The 23042-nt window shown below is 38.3% G+C and overlaps 1 protein-coding gene across 2 annotated transcripts; it reads left to right on the top strand.

The window, feature by feature from the left end:
* Positions 1-1277: 1277 nt before the first annotated feature.
* acox3 (acyl-CoA oxidase 3, pristanoyl) lies at positions 1278-22802 on the top strand. Of its 2 annotated transcripts, none has more exons than XM_058625992.1 (19): positions 1278-1447; positions 2724-2861; positions 2980-3077; positions 3352-3487; positions 6641-6715; positions 7743-7832; positions 8364-8507; positions 8816-8904; positions 9704-9800; positions 10104-10286; positions 11159-11281; positions 11479-11599; positions 12509-12631; positions 12953-13066; positions 15484-15599; positions 16426-16600; positions 16697-16764; positions 17237-17323; positions 21145-22802. In XM_058625992.1, the coding sequence occupies exons 2-19, from the start codon at positions 2742-2744 to the stop codon at positions 21262-21264; spliced, it is 2079 nt and encodes a 692-aa protein (XP_058481975.1). In that variant the 5' UTR covers positions 1278-1447; positions 2724-2741; the 3' UTR covers positions 21265-22802. The 2 variants fall into 2 exon arrangements, with proteins under 2 accessions (XP_058481975.1, XP_058481974.1); XM_058625991.1 differs by having other exon boundaries at positions 1278-1490.
* The last annotated feature ends 240 nt before the right edge of the window (positions 22803-23042 follow it).

The following is a 23042-nucleotide window of genomic DNA, read 5'->3' as shown; positions in this document are numbered from 1 at the left end:
CTTGCTGGCAGGTTTTCTCTCTGTCTCCTCCTGCTGAGCCTGAAGCAGCTGTCTGATACATCTCATTTCCTCATTCATACAGTCGAGATCAAAACACATAGCAGAGCGCATTCACCTGCGAAAGTAATGACATTTACGTCTTTCAAAACATCGAAATCCCAATCAGATGTTACCTCATTAGCCTGCCACTTTCTTTAATATATGAGCGCTTTGGTGATGAATACGTCATCGATGTGGACAACACTGTGACACCTGATCAATGATCAATCATGTGCCAGGTTGTGAAATGTTCCTATCATAGATCACGTCATGTTGGCGATTATAGCTGATGGGAATATTTCTGATGCAGCTGGAAGCACTTTAACTTTAATGTAGTTTAGAAGTGATTTTTTCACTTATTGAATCTAGCTGCAGACGAAATCTTAATGTGCTTTGACAGCATTTCAGTGACTGCGTTTATATTGAGTCGAATATAGTCATGAAATAGTGTTGAGCAAGATGTTTTAATGTAAAATAGGGTCAAAAAAAGTTAGTTAGTTTGAACAACGAGACTTGGACTTTATAATTATAGGTCCGTAAGTAAACTATGTTTTATCAGTTTGATCCATATTCTCATCTTCGCGTCAGGTCACAGCTGAATAAATATCGACCAAAATGTAACATATGGTAGGACGGCAGCATTTTATCATCCATTAATGAAATTAAAGTCTGTTAAATGATGAATGAGTGAATTACACTGTATACTCTGTAATAGTGTTCATTTATTGACTCCTCTCTTCACTAGGTAAATGATAAATGTCTGGTCGTTGGCATGCGTTACTATTTCTAACTGGATTAAAATAGAGACTGTGCTCTTTGTTTATCTGATCAGCTGTTCTGGAACCGAAAACTCAGAGTTTGACAGCTCAGTGTTGGTCAATCTAGAGTTAAGGTTTTTAACTCAGATTACCTGAACCTGAACCTGCTTTCTGAAACGGGTCCCAAGGGTGGCTCGGTTTACCTGCACATGTGACCACTTCGCTACCGGAAGTATACAAACAACGAATACATATATGTATACGTTACGTTATATATATATATATATATATATATATATATATATATATATATATATACAAGAGCGTTGTCATCGCTTATCTCTCTGTCTCCATATGTCTCTCTCTCTCCCTATATACATATATATGTATATATATATATATACATATATATAGATATATAGATAAGCGACGACAGCGCTCTTGTTCTGAAGGATGGAAACCGGAAAAGGTACTGTTGTCGCAACACAACTAGCCAAACACACTCCAGAATTTGTCAGAGGCGAATGTGTTGTATGTGGAAAAACAGCTGTGAGAAGCAGTAGAGAAAGAAGGAAAAGAAGAGGAAGACACCGCTGTGAGCCAAGCGTTGAAGAGGAGAGGACGACATTTAAAGCGGGGGAAAATTAGCCGTAAGAAAAGACGATATCTCGCACTTTGGCTGTGTTTAGCGATGTGAGTGTCATCAGTAACCAACAGCGTGTGTGACGTTGAGTGTAAATTAATTCATGCCATGTTAAGTGAAGATTGAGGTTTCATAGTTATGGCAGGAGGAGCAGAAAGTTCTCGTGCTCTGCTCTTCTCTAACTTAGTTTTCTAAGAGACAGTGTAGCCTTCAACTTTACTCCACTGGTGTTAACAGCGTGAGTACAAAGGTCACTTTGCATGGAAAATAATGAATAGAATAGAAAGCTGTTATGCAACCTTCGTATATTTGATCTACAAAACCTTTTTGACCCCTAAAATACGAGATAACATGATGTATAAAGTTTTATATGGACATTTACACGGAACACGGAAGTTTGTAGATTTTAGGCTTGAGTCAATCTTGTGCAGTACCATAATCGATGGGCAAATATTGATTTTTATTTTTAAATATTACTCTAAAGCTCTAAAAACGTCAGTGACAGTTCTCGCTGGGAGACGAGACTCCCCTCAAGTGCCCCCCGAAAAAAACACAACAGGGTTAAGCAAACTCATGTTTTATTATATGTTCACAAGGACATCTAAAATATATATGCTAAATATACATTTTTTAACAAGATCTGTGGGGGAAAAAATAATAACATAATTTAAATAAAAAATGAAATAGAGAAAATATCTCAGTTGCACAAATCCTTCATGGGAACAATGGAAAAACACACTCAAGAGTTATACTATACATATGCCAGAAATATACACAACAATAAGAGCAGAAAGCATCAATAACAATATATTGCAAATACAATAGAGAATAAAAATTCTTTAAAACACAACTCCTTCTTACATAAATGTGGAAACACCCTGAAGACAATGTAATTTTGATACAATTGCACACAGAACAGAAAACACAATGTTTAAACAACTAAAACTTACACCTTCTGGCCTTCCTAGTTGCAAAATCGTCAATGTATGAAATCGGCTCATCTGGTGATTGATAATAATAATCCCAAAGCCAGTAAGAAGTTCCTGAGACATGGTTGACCTCAGGTACGAGATAACCCCCTCCATCACACTCCCCCTTCCCCTTCTGTGCCCCATATCACCTCAGCAAGCAGCTCAGGGGCACCTGCACAACAGAGGGGGAGCCAATTTGCCAATTTCCTGGCACACTGTGATAAATTTGAATCGATTTAGAATATTTGAGGATAAAAATCAGGATTTTTACATGAATACATTTTTTGACACCTCTATTGTCTACCCCTTTAGTTTGAAGACAAACCAATCATGGAGCATGAAGTGACTGACCTCCCCAGTGGCCCCTTGGATATTTACAGGAAAAAGGCATCCTTCAACTGGAAGGACATGCTCCTCTTCATAGATGGTGTGGAAATACTGGCATTCAAGGTAACAGAATATTCCCTATGTGGTTGACTTTGGACTTAAACTATAAAGGGGTTTTGCACATTGACACTGTAGACGGTATTGTGTATAATTTTACCTGTATATGTTGTTTTTATCACAGCAATATATATTTAAGACACTGGAGAATGATCCTCTGTTTGCTCACCTGCCTGGTGAAGATGTTTCGTTGGAGAAAAAACGAGAGCTGACCTTCCTTAGGTATCAACATGATAAGTTTGTATGTATGGTACAATTTATTTGCTTGTACTTTCCCACCTTAATTTTATTATTATAATTTTAATTAATAAAAATTTCTGCTTCACTCCTTTCTGGAGTGTGAGTTGGGGAAAGTGCCGATTTGCAAATTGTTAGGCACAGCAATTTGAAATAAGAAAACATTTAGTTGTACCTGAAAGATTTTTGGCCACATCTGGACACTCTAGAGCCCTGGCTGTACATGAAATCAACAAAGCTTACAGTGAAAATTCCACAGGGTGAAGCAGCTCTTCCGGTATAACTTCCTAACAAATGAAGAGGCCATGGCCAATCCCTGGAAGGCTGCAGTCCTTAATGAGTGTCTGGCCATGTACGACTGCTCCGTGGCCACCAAGTATGGTCTCGACAAAGGGGTGAGTGTGCATTTGACAAATGACATGAAAAAGCATATATTCGCTGCTTGAAGTGCAACTAAACCCCCTCTTCTGATCCCAACTCCTCCCTATGCTTGATTTTGAAAAATGCCAAGTAGTGGGCTGAGAGCTGAGTGAGGGAGAGGAGGAGGCAGGGAGAGTGATGATATAGTGATGAGTGATGATATAAGACAAATGATATCTGTCTTCCAGCAGCATTTCTAATCATTACAGAATACTGAACACATGTCCTAAATTGTATTTGGTAATGTACTCAATCTGACTAACGTATTCTGAATACTTGGATTACTTCCACATTGCATTACATACAGTAGGTCTGTTCATCATGGCAATGGTGTAATGATAATGTAAATAATGTAATGGCAGTGGAAGTGCTGCCATTACATTAGACCATCCTGAACCCAACTTCAATAATAATAACAACGTTGTATTCATTCATTCATTCATTCATTCATTCATTCATTTATTGTCTTCTGCTTTATCCTCCACATGAGGGTCATGGGGGAGCTGGAGCCAATCTCAAGTGACATAGGGTGAAAGGCGGGGTCACACCCTGGACAAAAATACAATTAAGAACAATTTTAAGTCAATCTTGATTTTAGAAAGGCATGATTGAGCACAGGTGTATATCAGTTGGCTGACGATAAAATACAAAATGCCAAAGAAAATGGAAAAAAAAAAGAACACCATGTGCACTAACAAAATCAAGGCCTCTTCATGTCATCTGTAGACATATAGTGAAAAGTAAAATATAAAAACAACACCTCATGCACACTTGCTTTCCTGCTGCAGAATTCCAAACTTATTGCACATAGCCATGCGATGGTGCTGTGCAGTGAGTGCCCACACTGTGAACCTGCTGTTAATTTTCCCACTTTTTTTAACTCAACCTAAAAGTTTCAACTTGCTTGAATAGTCAATACTGTGTTTACGATGTGTGCTGCGCAACTCAGCCATGTACCTGTACAGAGGGCCACAACAATGTTTGTGCCCCTATCACCACACACATGATCTAATGTCTCGTCACACAAACCTTAACACTAATTGTGCCTCCTTGTCCTTTCATCTTGGTGGGGTTAGGGTTAGGGTTTGGCAAAATATCTCTCAAAAGTCGCAGCGTGCTCTGGCAAGTGTCAGAGGTCAACGGCCGGATCGGCAGTTGATTACTCCGAAGTAATTTTAGCTTGGGAGGAATTGATTTTATAATGCCCATCTTAAATTTTTTTTCATTTTGAAAAACAAATATTTTTGTTCCTGCCCGCGGATACCCTTGGATACCTGACCCAGTGTAGGACTGTACTCATATTATGTAACAGAGAGCCGTAGGGGTGTAATGGTATACTAAAGTCACGGTTTGGTACGTACCTCGGTTTTGTCACGGTACGGTTCATAGTTAAGGGTAAAAAAGAAGAAACTGCTTGTTTGTCAGAACGAACATAAGTTTAATTAGTAAACAATTAAAACACAACAGTTAAACAGTTTTAGCTGTCAGCATGAAACATGCAACTAAAATGTATAAAAAAACAAATACTGCTGCAATTCTCCAATAAATCAAATACTTCTGAAATAAAAGTGCAACTGCAGCATTAACTTAAATTACAGCCTATGTTTTTTCAGTATAAAAAAGAAAATACTGCTGCAAACAGCAAGGTTCTCAAATGAATAAAATAATGCTCAAATAAAAGTGCAGCATAAACAGTTGTTTTTTTTGTTGTTTTTTAGGAAGATCAACTTGTCAACATTGTGTGCAGAAAGCACAGCTCTTTGGGCACTTACAATGTCTCCAGGCGTAAAAAATACCCTTATATACTCACCTTATATATATATATATATATATAAAACCTGCAGACTCATGATCAAATCATTAGGAATATATTAAGGAATATATTATATTATAACTCCAGATTCTTTCACTCAACATCTTTATCTAATTCATGTGTTCATCACATTTATCAGTAATTTTATGAACAGATAGTGACGATAAGACATCAGTGGTGAAGTGAGCGCAGGTCTCCGTGCATCACACGGTCACATATCCACAGTCCACACCGTCATCTGCCCCGTGTTCGTGTTATATTTAAAAAAATGTAAAAGAATTATTAGAATCATTGCCTTCATTAATTCACATTTCTCATAAAGTTTTCACATCGTTAGGTTCCCTGACAGTAGCCGTTCCCGAGACGCTACATGACCGCGCTTTGCTGTGCTCGTACACACCTGTGACGTCACTCTGGGAAATAAGATTTTTTCTGGGCTTTTTATGGCCTTAAGGAAGGTTTTACAAATGAAACTCCATGAATTCAAAATATAGAATATAAAGATCTATACATGCATACAGTATGTTCATGTCTTGAGGTGTCCTGTGGACACTTTTGCAGGCGTCTTTTACTATTGTGGTCAATGGGAAAATTGCTTTTTGGCCGCATGAGTATTTTATGTTGCAGTACCACGAGTGGCCACCATGACAAAATTGTCTTTTAAGACAGAGCTCTATCCAGTTCTTATAATACATCCATGATGCCAAGTCGCATGCCTGCTACTGCGCATGTGTGAGCCGAGCTGTAGCTAACTCCAACCTTAAGTTTTAAGTTCCGCAACACAAAAAAAGCCTCTACATACTATGTACGCCACATGTATGGACCGTGGTCCACCTCTGTAACCACCCAGAAGTGACTGTACCGTGACGGTTCGGTACGAATACATGTATCGTTACGGAAATGAAACAATTTCTTGTCAAGGATTTTAGGAAATCTGTTTCTACAGAGACTGGATTGAGCATAGTGATGCTAGCTCATGACCAGGTTGTTTAACACTAGGCAAAATGAGTAAAGCCCATATAATACATGTACATCTTAGCTGCCTCTGTTGACATGAATTCTCAAATAAAATGAATCAATGAAATGTCCATCCCTAAACTTACTCAGCTCTGTTCTGAAAATGAAACTCTCCATGTCATTTGTAATGAACCACTCAGTACGTTTCCAGCAGACGGTAGAAAAAAATGTATTGTGTTAGACTGACTACAAGCAGACTTTTAAAATGCATGTAAATATGTTTGTGACTGAAATGGCTTTAAATTCAAAATCTTAAAGTCGGTGCTGAAGGATGCTAAAAACTATCTTCTATTTTTAGATGTTTGGAAGGACTGTTGCCAGCTCAGGATCAAAGAGACACAACAAGTATGTTGAAAGCACAGAGAACATGATGGTAAGTAACTGTGACAGTCATGGCACCTTACAGCTGGGAATGTTTTATTCATGACTAAAAGGAAAGACCTATGTTCAGGACAGGAATGTCACACTACTATAACCCTTAACCATTTACATAAACAGTACAAGTTTAACATCTTTGTATTATTTTGAGTTGTTTTTGCCACCACTCCAAAGTTTATGTATATGCAAGTAGTTGGGAACTTGACTTGAAACCAGAGGGTTGCTGGTTTGAATTCCAACAGGTCAACAGTTATTGAACAATAACACAGCTCTGTTAATACTGAAGTGGAACCTTAAATAATGTTACTGGTAAATCCTGTGTTTGTCCTACTATTTCATTTCAAGAAATATCTGCTGTAAAAAACGTCTATTACGCCAGGTTTGTTCAAGACATGCTTGAGCATTACATACACATGTTGCATGAGTTCAACTCACTGACAGCTCGCTAATATATAAGACCAGCTTTAAGTCGCATCACTTCATTCCAAATTCCAATGATCACATTGTGTATATATATATAAACATATATATATATATATTTTTATATACATACTGTCTCTGTGCAAAAGTTTGTATCTGTATCAGTCCAATACTGGTCTTAATCACTTGATCAGATATCAGGAAGAGAAAATTCCAACACAATCCAGACATCCTATTTATGGCATGCTTTGCTCTGCCCAGACTGTAAAAATTTGAATAAAAATCGGCAACTGCATTTCATTAACTGAGTCATATTGTGGGCTCTTTATTTCTTCAAGTGAAAGGAATATTTGTTACACAGTTGATGAAATGGCTGTAGTTTGAAAAAGCATCAGCACAAAGGTGTTGTAAACAGTGCTATCATCCCTACTTTTAAATGATCCTTGCAGCAGTGGAGGAGCTAGTACTCCACTGAACCTGCAAATGTGTGAGACAAAGAGTTATGGTAATCATCCAGGATTCAAAGAACTGTGGTAACATTAATAACCTTCATTGCACAGTCAGCAAAACCTCACCTCTAATTGCATGTCATCTTTTTGTAGACATTTGGGTGCTTTGCACTAACTGAACTGAGTCACGGGAGCAACACCAGAGCCATGAGGACCACAGCCACATATGACCCCTCCAGCCAGGTCAGCACACACATACATACACACTGTCACTACCTTGATTTAACCGTCACAATGACGCCGTAGCTGTTCCACTTTAAGACATTTCACTGAAGTCGTGTTTTTAAATCTAAAAAAAATTCACACAAGACTGTGTGATTCTTCTCCTCTACAATCTGAGTTTAGAGGATGCTAAATCTACAACAACATAAACACTGTCAATTATTTCAAGAAGGCACCGTATTAAGTTCAAACCCAACAGAGAAGAGGAGTGAGAGTTTTTTTTCCATTTATATCTATCTATCTCAAAATATATGTAGAATAGTTATAAAATATATAAAACAATTTGTTCTTGCACAAACTCTGCTGGTCATTTTCTGGTTTACTGGTCATTTTTGTTTTTCTGTATGAGTGAATGTAAGACTGTCATGTTTACTACAGGCTCTGGTCTGGTGTCTCCCCTCACGTGGATCCTCCGAAGGAATGTCCAGAGACATTATCTGGAGTTCCTGACTGAAAATTTATTTTTATGTGTTTGTGCTTTTCTAACAACAGGAGTTTATAATCAACTCTCCAGACATAGAAGCTGCCAAGTTCTGGGTGGGAAACCTGGGCAAGACTGCCACTCATGCCATAGTGTTTGCTCAGCTCTATACAGCTGACAAGGTTTGCCACGGCCTGCACTCCTTCATCGTCCCGGTAAGGCTCTGATTTTTCACCCCTGATCCAGTCACAACTGACATCACAGTTTGATGAGGTCACACACAACTCCATCTTACAAATCATGGCATTAAATTATTGAAATGTCATTATGTCTGTGTTGATTGACATGTCTGGTATGTGTGTGGCGTGAGACTGAGTCAAAGTGATAATCCAAGGCTTAACATTTTTTTTTTTTTTTTTTTTTTTTTTTTTTTACATTCATCCTCAATGACATGTGTTTGTACAGAATACACGTCTTAGCACCATGTCTTATATCCAGAGAATCTTTAACTCTTGTGCCGCAGGTTAGAGACCCTAAGACCCTGTTGGCTCTGCCTGGTGTACTGACTGGAGACATTGGCAAGAAGCTTGGACAGAATGGACTGGATAATGGGTAAGTGATGAGTGGTGCCTTTTTACAGAAGCAAAAAGAATACATTCATTTCTAACATTTTACATTATCAGCACATGCTCCCCATTGATTGGGTTAATTGGACACTCTAAATTGACCCCAGCAAGAAATTGACCCGTGAACCTGTAGTGCTGTCCCAAGCCTGAATAAATGGGAGGGTGTCTGGCGTAAATCAAATATGTGGATCACTGAAAATGCAGGTGATTTGCTATGGCGACCCAGAGAGGGAGAAGCTGATAAGGATAGAATAGTATAAGGATAGGCACTGTTCACATTTATATACCAGTGCCAGTAAATTGAATTTGGTATTACATGGTCTTTGTAATAGCAAAAATGTGGTTCTCAGTTTTACCTGTCCTCACACACATACACACAAGTTTGCACAGCTATTCTTCTCAGGACACCGCTTTGACCTCCATTCATTTGGACGGGCGGACCAAACGTTATCCTTAAACTTAAGCATAACCAGTTAATGCCTGACCCTAAATTTAACCTAACCACAATTCATTGTTTATAAATGAAATTAAAATGTTCCACCCCCAAAAATACAAAGCTAATGCTGCTACAGTCAATCTGAAGTGTCTGGCAAGTGAAATGGATTATACTATTTTATTCATCCTTTTTTTTTTCTTTGAGCAGCATACAGTATAAGAAGTGGCCCTAATGTACTAATGTGAACCAAACTTCACTTTAAAACTAACCTATGCTCTGCTCTTCGACAAGAAACATGTTGCTTGTCTATAAAACTAACTATTTCATTTTAATATCTATTTCTCATCAGGTTTGTTATGTTTAATAATGTGAGGATCCCACGGGAGAACCTACTGAATAAGACGGGTGATGTTACTCCTGATGGCCAGTACGTTACTCCATTCAAAGTAAGTAATGCTGCTTTAAATGAGTGTGCATAGAGTTTGTTGTTGTTTTTGTTTTGTTTTTTACAGTTTTTCCCCCCAAACACATTTACAGAAACTGCACCTCCGTGTTTTACATTTAAGCACTTTGTCAAATCTCAACACTTCTCTTGCAAAAATGAACCACTGCACTAAAACCAATGTTTACTCTCCTCAATGCTGGTTCCCTCCACCAAAACAATACAACCGGCTATTAAATGCTTATGTCTTACAATACACAAATACACTTCAAAACATGACCATCAGATGTGCTCATGTCATTTTCAGGACCCTAACAAACGTTTTGGGGCATCTCTGGGTGCTCTGTCAGGGGGCAGGGTCGCCATAACCAGGAATGCTATGGTCAACCTGAAGATGGCTCTTGTCGTGGCTCTCCGCTTCTCTGCCACCAGGAGACAGTTTGGACCCAAGGACTCAGAGGAGATTCCAGTTTTGGAATACCAGCTGCAGGTCTGAATAATGGAATAGAAAAAATGAAAAAATAAAAAATGATCTACATACATATACATGTACTGTATATACACTGTATATTTTTTTAAATCTTTATTTTTACTTTTGTGTCCTTGGACAAGACACAGCCGTTGGCGCGTGACTGGGTATGAAAGATTCTTTGTGATAGAAAGTGCACTGCTGAGTGAATGGGTGAATGCCAAAACTGTAGTGTAAAGCAGCTTTGAGTGGTCATCAAGACTAGAAAAAAACTATATAAATACAGACCTTAATCAATGCACCTGTCAGTTATTATCTTGAGTTATTATTCATTAGTTTAATGAATTGGTTGTTTCGTCTACAAAATGTCAGGAAATGTTGATCATTGTTTCCCAAACCTGGAAATGATGATGTCCTCAAACCACAATTACTCAGTTTTGTGATTTCTTTGTTAAATGGCGCAAAGACAACAGCAAATATTCACATTTAAGAAGCTGAAAAATCCGATAATTACTAAATTATTAAAAATATGCTGAAACCAATGAAATGACTATCACAATAGAAATGAATGAAGTAATCGAGTAATAGATTAGTTGTTGCAGACCACAGTGTAGCCATACAGCAGGAGCAAACTCCAAATATGTTGTTTGTCACACCCAGCAGGTGGAGGTGTTTTCATTGAAATAACATAACATAACACTCCTGCCTACAGTGTTGCATTGGAGTGGCCAATTATTAATCTCTTTCTTCTTCCTCTTTTCTTCCTCTTCTTTTTCCTTGACCAAATGAAATGGTCTAATGGTCCCTCTGCAGTTTACAACCACTGTCTTCTATATTTTAAATTCTTTAAAATCTAAATTTAAATGCTGTCCTTGTTGTGTCTGTTTGTCCAGCAATGGCGTCTGATCCCGTACCTGGCAGCAGCGTATGCTCTTGAACATTTCTCCAAAAGCTTCTTCATGAACTATGTCGAGTTTCAGATTGGACAGATGATGAGCGACAAAGGTGACAGACAAGTAAGTACAATTCAGTTTGGGTAATTTTGTAGAATTGAACATTGTGTGTCACATACAATTCCTTCTGTTTTGATTGATTCTTGGCAGTAAGTAGAATATTCATTGTGTTGGTTTTAAATTGATAAAGTTCAGAACATGAGGTAATAAAAAAAAAATCATCTTCTAATCTGTTTGTGTGTGTTGTATGTGTTGTTCAGGCAGAGTTGGGCAGGGAGATCCATGCTATAGCCTGCTCCAGTAAACCACTGAGCTCATGGACCACTCAGAGGGGGATCCAAGAATGCAGGGAGGCCTGTGGTGGACATGGATACCTGGCCAGTCAGTGTTCATCCTTCACATAAACTTACACACAGCATTGTTTCCCATTAATTACACATCCTGCCAATGTTTATTCAAATTTATATCACAAGCAGGTAGACAGGCTACAGCATTACACCTTCACATTCTTGTCATTCAGGTGTACATATGAGACTATATTGCTTGTCTCTTAGTAAATGTTTTCACGTAAACACAGCAGTCCAAATTTTATTCTTCTTATATACATATATATATGTATGTGTATATATATGTATATGTATTATGTATATATATGTGTGTATATATATATACATATATATGTCTATATGTATATATGTATATATAATAAATCTTTCCCTCACGTTCAGTCGAAAGCAGCACACTCCTACTGTGAAGGCAGCGAAAAGCATGCACCATGCCTTCCCGAAAGTCAAGTTAATTTTATTTTATTTTATTTATAGCCCTAAATCACAACAGAAGTCATAAAAGTTTACTCAATTCACTCTAAATCAACGTGCGTTTTAGCAAAGATGCCACACCACCCATGTGATGAAACCACTTTTTCTTCAAAATGAACTTGGTGCTAGTGCTGTTTAAACCCACAACAAGCTTTTTCACATCTCTTTTACTTGTGTGAAGCTTGCGATTCCCAGCAAAGATAGGCAAGAAGATCTGATGATAATTAGATTGACATGCTAGTTCTACTGCTGTCTGGTGTGGCAATATTAATTGAAGTAAAACTGTTAGTAATAACACATTTGAACTTCCTGGAGGCAGCTGTGGAACAACTACCCATGTGTGCCGTAATGTTTATATAGCTCAAACATTACAGCAAAACCAAAGTGACACCTCTCTATATAGAAACAAGTTCAACAATAAAAATGTAAAAAGTCATTATTGTCATATGAATGTAACTCTTGTGTCTTTTAGTGAACCGGCTGGGCGAGCTGCGTGATGACAATGACCCAAACTGCACATATGAAGGAGACAACAATGTGTTGCTACAGCAGACCAGCAGCTACCTGCTCAAATGGCTCCAGGTCAAGCATCATGGTCAGTCCTCTCTCAGTCAGGATATTCCATTATGGGTCAGGTGGAACACTAAGGCAGGGAGGCACAATATTTGCTTGTGCCAGCATATTAAAACCCGTATGTGTCCCCTGGAAAATAAATCATTACTTGTTTGTTAATGGAATTATTAAGTAATAATGCCTACTATACTTGAAATACTGTACTTATTGAGCCAAGGGTTTCCAGGCTATAACATGTACATCCACATTCTATTCATTCTATGTAGTACTGTGTAGGAGCTAGGAGCATTTGTGAAGTACTTAAAGAATTCAACGTGCCCACTGACCTTTTCTCTACTTTCAGATGGTGTGCGGATCAAGTCTCCGTTACACTCTGTGGATTTCCTGGATGATTTCCATAAGATTCTGGAAAGCAAGTTCACTGCAACAACAATAGAGCAGTGTATGGATGCTGAAGGTACTCCAGATTACTTCCAAAAAACTGTCTGTTCAGTTTTTAGGTAAAGCAGAGATAAAATACATTGAAGGTCAAATCTGTGAATTGAAATTTGATCAATGGTATGATTTTAATTTTAATGATACAGTGTAGAGCTCAGGATATGTCTTTGCTGTAGTCTCATCATAAGGTTTTCATTGTAGAGACAATTATTGGTAATAACGAGGGCTGTCAGAGTTAACGTGTAATTGGTTGTGATTAATACAGGCAAAATTTACACGATAGAATCATTGAATGCAGTTAAGTCAAGTTTGTTTACTTCTGGTGTGCGCTGACCTCTGATGGAGGTTTCATTTTAAGAAGCTGAGCAACGGAACTGTCGATAAAACAAACGTTTTATGGGTGTCACGGCACAATTTATTGCCAATGACTGGAAGTTGCATCCTTAGCCTTGACTGTCAAAAAAAGACAGATGCGCGACTAATTGGTGAGACCTGCACAGAGGAATTCCTCCACATCGCCAAAGAGTGCAAAGTAAGAGGCAAACTAACCACTCTAGGCACAGATAGTGCCTGTGATATGCTGGCAGCTGCACAGTGACTTCCATTTGAACACTTACCCTACATGGCTGACTATGCTGTTTTTTTGTTGTGATGTTAACACATGTTCTTGTTGCATACAGAATGGCAGTCATCCATGTTGGCCTTTATTTTAAGACCTGGTTGAAATCACGTAGTTCTATGTGTAGTTCTGTGTTTAAAAAGAAAGATTAAATGGTGGTGTCTGAAATGCACACTGATTTACTCATTAATTTAGCTATTACAAGAAAAACAAACTTTTAATCGTGAAGAATCTAGATTAACAAATTTCAAAATGTAAGATTCATTAGTAAATCTTTTTTTAATGTATTGACAGCCCTGGTAATAACCAATTACACCAAAGTTAGCAGGTACACACTTTAAACACAGGTGTATGGAATAACATCTGTGCTTCTTCTCATGTATGTTTGTTATGACTTAATTGCACACCTAAGTGTTAAGATGACTTCTGTCCAGCAATCAGCTGTTAATGCGCCAAGTCTGCACTCCATTGATTTTGGAAGTGTGACACAAAAACAGTTCAAAGCAAGACATTCAGATTCATTTGACATTATCCAAATTCAGATTTTAAAAGCAGTCACTCAAATTGTTTAATTCAGGTTCAAATTGAGTGATTCACATTCAGCTATAAAGAACTCAAATTCAGTTCCTGATGGAACAGATTTTGTCCCATACAGGTAAACCTGCTAAAAATGCCTGCAGAGACAAGATAAGATAAGATAGTCCTTTATCGTTATGTTTTTTTTCCCTCCAGTAAACCGTGTTTGATACATAGAGGCTACTTTGCTAGTTTAAAATAACGTTTGAATGGAAGTCTATGGAAATATGAGCCCAATTCTGAGTGATTTCTAATGTCAGTAAACACTTTCCTGATGAGATAATGGTCTCAATCACTAGTTTCAGCTCTTCTTCAATGAACATGTTGACAATTTAGTAAATGATGTTCCCATTTAGAGGAAAAATACCCAGCCCCAGACATGACGTGGAAAAAAAATCATGGCCACGATATTCATAGAGTATAGTATATATAATCTATACCACGGACACAAAATACTAATTTGTGGCCATGACTTACCAATTCATTTGATTTCTTAAAGGGGACATATTATGCAAAATCAACTTTTTAATCATTTCAATACTTATATTTGGGACTCTGGAGGCCCCACCAGTCGCCAAAGTGTGGAAAAAGAATACTCAGTCATGTTTTCGTGGTCCCCCTTAGTTTAAGTATAGGTGATAAAACACACAATGTTGAATTCCCTGCGCTTATGACGGCAGCATGCGCATTTCACCGCGAATGTTGCCACCCCACCAGTAAGTTTACTTCGAGAGCTCCACCTTAGCTCCACCTTGTCCCTATAAAATGTTAGAGTGCAGGCGAGGGAGGAAGAGCGGTATTATGTCAACGCAGAGGGACAAGTGTGCTGTTGGTGGCTGCACAGTGGAGCACAGTGTTTTACACAAACTTCCAGCCTCAGAGGATTTTATATATGAAGCTAATGTGCCGGATAAAGTCAGCAAACGTGTGTTCGTGTGTTTGCACCACTTCGCATCAGACTGCGGCCAGCGGTCGCCGTATGTAGTCAGCGACCGTATTTCACCGATGTACGAACACACACATTTTTAGGAAAAGGTCAAATAGAGCTAATAGAGTCAAATAGGGATAGGGAGAAGTGATGAGCCAAAGCAGTTGATGGTGTTTGTGGTAACTCAGTTCTCCAGATCTCACAGGAATGGAGAAACCATGTGTAAAGATGTCATTAAATATAATTCTTGTTTTGTTTGTTTGTACTTGTTAATCTCAATGTGCACACTGTGTATTCTTGCCTTTCATATCAGTGCCTCTGGCAGCATATAAGTGGCTGGTGTGTTTCCTGTTGGCCGAGAGTCTGAAGAGAGTGGAACAGCAGAAGGCATCAAGCAAGGATATGTTTGACGCTATTAACACTAGCCAGGTAAACCACATAAAACAACAGAAGAAAACAACAACAAAGGCATTACTTTTTACTTCATTTACTTCAAGTCCACACACATACCTTGGATCATGTTTCCGTCAAATTGAAGTAGATGTGTTACTATCATAGCGTTTCCCCTTTTTACTGAATGTATGTATGCCGCAAAGTAGAATGTCATCGTTCTTTTTGTGGCACGAACCGGAAACCAGAAGTTACATCGAGCCAAAACAGGTGATGCAGACCTGCTCAGGCTTTGATAGAGGTGACATTTAACCTGTCATAAGTTTATGTACCATCAAAATTATTTTTAAAGACATTATTTTAAGGTTGAAATCGTTGCGTTGCCAGAAGTCATTGCTCGACACACTTAGATTTGAAGCACAAACTATGTTCTGACATTAAATGATGAGTGTACTTGCAGTTGCACTTCATGGCTCTGAACCAAAATGAAGACCCAGTTTTGCAACTTGGCCCGACCAAGTTTCTCCAGGTTCACCGGTTTCCTCGCACAGCCCAAAAACATGCAGGTTAATTGGACTGTGTGTAAATGAGAGACAGTGAATGGTCGTTCATCTGTGTGTTTGCCCTGTGATGGACTGGCGACCTGTTCCGGGTGTTCCCGCCTTTCACCCTGTGTCGGGTGGGATTGGCTCCAGTGGCCCCACAATCCTCATGTGGAGTATAGGGGTCCTGGCTGAACTCAGGAACCTTGTTGCTGTGTAAATCTTAGCATTAACTGTGCTGCCTCACAGTGGCTTTATGCTGTATTATTCTCTCCAGAATTAAGAGTAGAAACATGAAGTATTTCCACCCCCTGCTCCCACAGGTGTACTACTGTCGTTCCCTGTCCATTGCCTACATAGAGCACTGCTGCCTCCAGAGGTTTCATGAGCAGGTGACTGATGAGGAAACACCCGCTTCTCTCAGACCAGTGCTAAGTAAACTGTGTGCCTTGTATGGACTGTGGAGTCTCAGCAACTACATGGTCACACTCTACCAGGGTATGTACTGTACTTATTACACTGTCCTGCAAACATTCAACTGTAGGTTATGCATTCTGGTGTATGTGTAATGTATGTATTTGTTTTCTTTTCCAGGTAATTACTTTAGTGGGAAAAGGCCAACAGAGTTGGTTCAGACAGCCATTCTCACCCTCTGCTCTCAGGTACAGAAACATTCTTCAAACAGTCTTCATGTCTGTCTCACTCTTTGTCTGTGTATGTCTTTTTAATCTGACTCCAACCACGTGTTTCTTTTAACATGTAGATATTTAGACAGATAGACAAACATACACACACAAATAGGTAGATAGACAATAGAATAGAAATGAATAAAACACACACGCAGATAATCAAACACAGTTTAGTCCGGACAGTTCAGATGGAGAGGAAAGGCACAAACTAGAGAAAGAAAGAACAAGGTAAATAACATGTTATAAAGTCATATTCATACCCTGACATTGAGGGAATAAGTGCACCACAAAATGTACCCAAGCAGTCTAGACCTATAGCAGCATAATACAAGATGGTTCAGGCCCTAACTCTAAGCTTTATCAAAAAATGAAGGTGCATGTGTATGTGTGTCTATGTCTCTGTTAGACCTTCAGCTTAACCTCCTCTGCTCTGTTTCTTCTCCAGCTGAAGGATGATGCAATAGCACTGGTGGACGTTCTAGCACCCACTGATTTCATCCTCCACTCACCCATTGGAAATACCGATGGTCAGGTAAGGACACACAAAACCTCGTCGTACCTCAGTTTGGGTTGCAGGGTTGAAATAATACAGCACTTGTAGGGTAGAGGGCCTGTCTGTCCAAACCCGGCAGCAACCTGACATGCGTTGTGTATTTTTTGTTGAAGTCAGACACAGTTGAGTAAACTGAAGCTGTGGAAATGTACCGTGACAGGAGGTCTGTTTTTTTTTGACAAAGACGATGCAGCAGAGGTTGTAATGCAGAGGTGTTTTTGTGTTGAATTTACCTGGTAACACAATCATCTAACAAACCAAATTGATACACTACAATTAAACCACAACATCAAATGCGTTTGTTATAGAAAATCAATATACATATTAAATAAAGCAAATTAAAAGGACATACGTACAACAGGATCCGGCACCTCTTGGTTTTGGCCTGCCTGCGTTCCGGGACTTATTTGGACTGACCCGGTACCTCTCATATAGAAAATAAAAATAATATATTAAAAGTTTAAAAAATATTGTAGAAAAATAAAATTCACCGAACAAACCCCAAGAATTTCATGTTGTTTATTAAGATTTAACGTCATTTGAGAGAGTCGGCGATCTGTTGACGCACTGAAAAGCTTATTGGGTCATCAAACCCCGCCCCTGAGATATCCACTGATACAATATGAACTGACCCTGGGGCCCCACAGTGCACACCTGCTATAAACCCAGTGTCAACATTACTGTGAATGAACAGCTCTTTCCAACAAAGGCAAGATGCAGCTTCATCCATTACGTCGTCAGCATACCAGACAAATTTGGCATCAAGTTCTGGCTCGCTGCTGAGGTCGTTACTAATTACATGGTGAATGGCTCGCCATACCTGGGAAGAGACGTGACAGGAGGCTAGTTCAGAGGCTGGGAGACAGTGTGGTGTTGGTATTTGGTGGAGCCTTACATCACTAAAGATAACCTTTTTACTTCACTTGAGTTGGCAAAAACATTACAAGCCAAGAAGGCGAGCCTGGTTGGCACAGTCAATAAAATCAGAAGAGAGCTTCCCCCGTGCGTAAAGACGCAAATGCCGCTGTTGACCACACAGGTGCTGAAAAGTGACAACGCATCACTCACTGTCTACCAGGGTAAAACACATGCAGATGACCAGTGGCAGTGTTTTATAATATCTTCAACCTGGCTGCAATAAATGCCTCAGTTCTTTATAAATAAAAATATGCATTGATGGCACGTGCGCCTCACAACTGAACTGTGTTCTGTCCGCATGAGCGTATGGTGCACGAGCCCCGACAGGAGCGGCAAGAGATGGGGTAGAGAAAGCAGTGAAATGCTTTGATATACATATGTTAATGCATTAATTAATTAATTAATTAATTAATTAATTAATTAATTAATTAATTAATTAATCAAACTAATTAAACTGTTTTAAGGTTAAAGAAATAAGTAATTTCTATTGAGTTATAAATGAAAAAAAAGAGTGGATTCAATTTCTGTTCCTCAATTAACACATTTACTCTTGTTAGAATTAACATTTTGCTTCCTCATATTTACTATCACCTGTATTCACATTACATATTTTCACTTTGTACTATGATTATTGAAATTATATGCAAATGAATTATGAACGGTCAAAATGACCGCTATGGTATAGGTACATCATTTTCGGTAGTTTGAATGTTAATGATAAATTAATAAAAAAATGTTAAAAGTGCTGGGGACATGTCCCCGGCGTATCTGACACCTATGGTCCCACCTGTGGTTATGTGGGCATTTAATAATTGTGAATTATTGTCATAAGATTTATACCATGGATATTAATTTAAACTGAGGCGTGTAAGTCCCACAGCATTGTAAGTGGACATGTGCGTGTTGTTGTTCAGCACCGTTTTCTGTATGCGTTCCGGGACCTGTGCCCGTCTCATCATCAGGAGGAGATGCAGCTTCATCTATTTATTGATGTCACTTCCTGTCTAAGTTATTGATCTGCAGTCTTTTTCCCCAAAGTTCTATTATATTGTATTTTTTTTCCATTGTATACATGACAGACCATCTCATTCTCCTTACTTTTAACTTACAGCTTTAGGTGTCAATAGTAGTGTTTTTCATTGTTTCTTTATATTTCTGTCAATTTCACATCCTGTGTTCACTGGACAACATACAGTTAATAGTGAATACCAGAGGCTTATACAGCCATGGGAAAATTAAGAAATCCATGTAGATGGAATGTATACTTTAGAGCTGCAACTAATGATTATTTTCACAATCGATTAATCGAGTAATCGTTTGGTCCGTAAAATGTCAGAAAATGTTGAAAAACGTTGATCAGTGTTTGTCAAAACTGGAAATGATGATGATCTCAAATGTCTTGATTTGTCCACAAAACAAAATAATTCCTGTTTTAGTGATTTCTTTGTTATATGAAGCAAAAAAAACTGAAAATATTTACATTTAAGAAGCTGAAACAATCAGAAATCTTGTTTTAGCAGTGAAACAAGCTTCAAACCGATTCCTCGATGATCAAAATTACGATTAATTTAGTAATCAAGTAATTATTTCAGTTCTAGTATACTTGTTGGTAGCATGTAAGTAACATCAATAGCTTTATATGGACCAAAAGAGTGGCCAACACAGTTGCCTCACAGCAAGAAGGTTGCTGTTTGCATCGAATAATAATAAAAATATGATTTACTAATTATTAGTAAATAACAATAAAATATTATTTACTAATATTAGTAAATAATAATACAAATATTATTTAGTAATTATGAATATATTGTTAGTAATTTACTAATAATACATTAGTAAATAATAATAAAAATACTGACTGAAAATGAAGGATGTAATGTACAAAATATATAGTGGCATAAATAATGGAAAACGGGCAGTGGATGCTGTTCAAACAAAACAAATGAAACCTTCTTAAATGAACCCTGTTCAGTTAGCAGAAGGAAACATACAGGTGGGAACAGAATCCCCAGACCTAGTCTCGCCGAACATTAGTCAAAACCTAGAGTGATGCTTAACATGATCAGTTTTTGCCTGATTTCCATAATTCACCTATACATTCTAATACCACTCAGCATAACAATTCCACTTCCTCATAACTATACTGAATGTAGAGTAGACCTGTTGCTATGATGTTTGTTTGCTCAAAATACCATGTAGTGTGTTATTATGGTCTGGTATTGCTAACTGAGACATTCAGATTGAAAAGGATCTGTAAACATCCAGACAGAATCACATCCGTATATAGCTGACCAGAACCACACACACTACTTTGCATGACTAAAAACAAATCACATCATTTAATCATTTTTGAGAGAGATTATTGTTTTATGGATTTGGGTGGTGGTATGGTCAAGACCACACTAAAAAGATCAAGTCCAAACCAAGAATAAAGCAGGGCATATACAGTATATAGTATATAAACTATAACTATACTGAATGTACAGTACAGTAGGTGGACTTGTCAAGGTCTTGGTTTCAGTGTTGCAAAGTCCTGGCCTCAGATATACTCTGGTTTTGGTCTTTGGTCAGGGTTGTTCGACTTGACTCTGATATTGTGTTAAACTATAATTATTGTTTACAAAACATTTGTCTTACTGCCAGAATAAATGTAGGACAGATCATTCAGCACTTTATTTTATTTTAATGTCTGATAAGCCTCGGATAATACAGTCGCAGTAAAACACCAAAACGATAATGCAATATCTAAAGAGTGCAACTCTGGGTACACTCTGTGCTGCAGTGTTACAGTGATAAGAAAGAGAGTGTATCAGGATTGTTTCTTTAAACATTTTCAGTTTAAAGAAAACAAAAACTCATCTCCCTCTTTCTCCTCCACACAGCTCTACAAGAACCTGTGGTCGACGGTGATGAACAACCGGCAGGTTCTGGATCGTCCCTCCTGGTGGAAGGAGTTCTGCTCAGACAAACCCGTGGTTGGTTCGCTGCGTCCAAAACTCTAGGAAACAGATGAACTATCAATTTACAAGCCTGGTCTGTCTAATTGTGAATTTTAAGTGCAAGGGTGAGAGTTGAGGTGGGAGACAGAAAAAAGTTCCGGTTATGGCAATTAGGACGAGTAGGAAGCCCCTACAAGCCTTTTAAAAATTCAGCTGCATTCTGCTAACTGGATAATGTTTTCTCAGTTGCCCCGTGAACCCCGTGAACCCGTGCAGCTGCAGATGTACCACATCTAAAAAGACCAGAGACCACTGTCTAACACTGAGCACCTGCACCATCGTGTAACAACCAGCAAATCATTAAGTGGTACTGTTACTGGCCCTGATTCTACCACTACATCTGACAGCGACGAAGCAGCCCCGGCCCACACCTTAGTCACTGAAGTTTTCTTTTTAGTTAACCAAAAACAGACTCAAGCTTTAGATTCAAGTTTCCTGTGTTAGTTTTCCCACTCTTTTTCAGCTCCCTTCCCAGTTATCTTCTTGCTCTAATGAAAAAAGGGACTGTCTGGCCATTTTTCTTTTCCTTTCTTGCTACGCCTTGAATAGTATGTTCCATTTGTATCCGGAACTCAGAATTTCAAGCTTGTAAAACTTGGAGCAACAAAACTGACCCCGATTCCAAGATGACTGTTCAAAAAAAGTAGCATTGCACTGCTACTTTTACCAATAATAGCACTTATGTCGTATTTATTCACAGTAAACTTTTTCATTTTTTAACAGTAGACCTGTTGCTCGGATGTTTGTTTGCTCAAAATACCATGTAGTGTGTTATTATCGTCTGGTAGTGCTAAAAATGGCTAGCCTGAGATTGGCTTGGGCACATTTTTTCCAATGACTTCTCACCTGGAACGTGATGAACTCTGGGGTGATGTTACTCCCAGTACTGACCTCTGAGTTACAATGTAAACACAACAGTTCACACAATGAACAAACACCATAACAGCTAATACTATTTTACAAAAGAAGGGAATCCAGCTCCCTGTTTAATACATTTAAAATGATCTTTATGACCAGAAGGGATACATACATGTACATTTATCTTTGTGACATGATTATACAGTATATTTACATGTTTAAAAAAAAAATGGTGTCAATACATCTCTATATCTGTTATCTTGATCTTTTTTTCCACTAATTCTGTCAGGGCCATTGATGACCTCATTCATTTTAATATTGTGTCCAATATGACAAGCACCAAGGTTTTTGGAATGTTTTGAGTTAGGAGTTGCTATCATGTCTTCAACTTTTGGACAAGATGGACCTTGAGATCACTAGTCAGACTTATGTTCACCTAGATTTATTTTCCCTGCTGCTGAACTCAAGTGACTGCATGTGATCTACAGTATCCATCCATTTTCTACCGCTTTATCCTCCACAGAAGGGTTGCGGCGGGGCCAATCTCATCAATTCTGCAGCTCCAATCTTTAGTCATGTTTTGAGGTCATATTAGATACTTTATATACTGTATTAGCAAAAAGCAATGAGTCAATGATTGATTATTGAGGTTAATAAAAATTGGTGTGGCAGAGCTTGACAGAGCAAGTGTTTTACTACGTGTGTGAGTAGTTAATTGTATTTGTATTGTACAAAAATGGACAGTGAGGCAGTTCCTTTTATTTTTGCCACAGACTGAAAAAATGTTTTCATGGGTTTGTTTAAAAGATGAATATGAGACTTTGCAGCTTTTACTTCGAGGTATTTACATCTGGATCTGATACACACCATAGAAGATAGCACCTTTTGTTTGAACCCACCTATTTTTCATGATCCCAAACATA

The sequence above is a fragment of the Solea solea genome, chromosome 3, assembly GCF_958295425.1.
Source record: "Solea solea chromosome 3, fSolSol10.1, whole genome shotgun sequence".
NCBI lineage: Eukaryota > Metazoa > Chordata > Actinopteri > Pleuronectiformes > Soleidae > Solea > Solea solea.
This window is presented reverse-complemented; position numbering and strand designations above follow the sequence as displayed.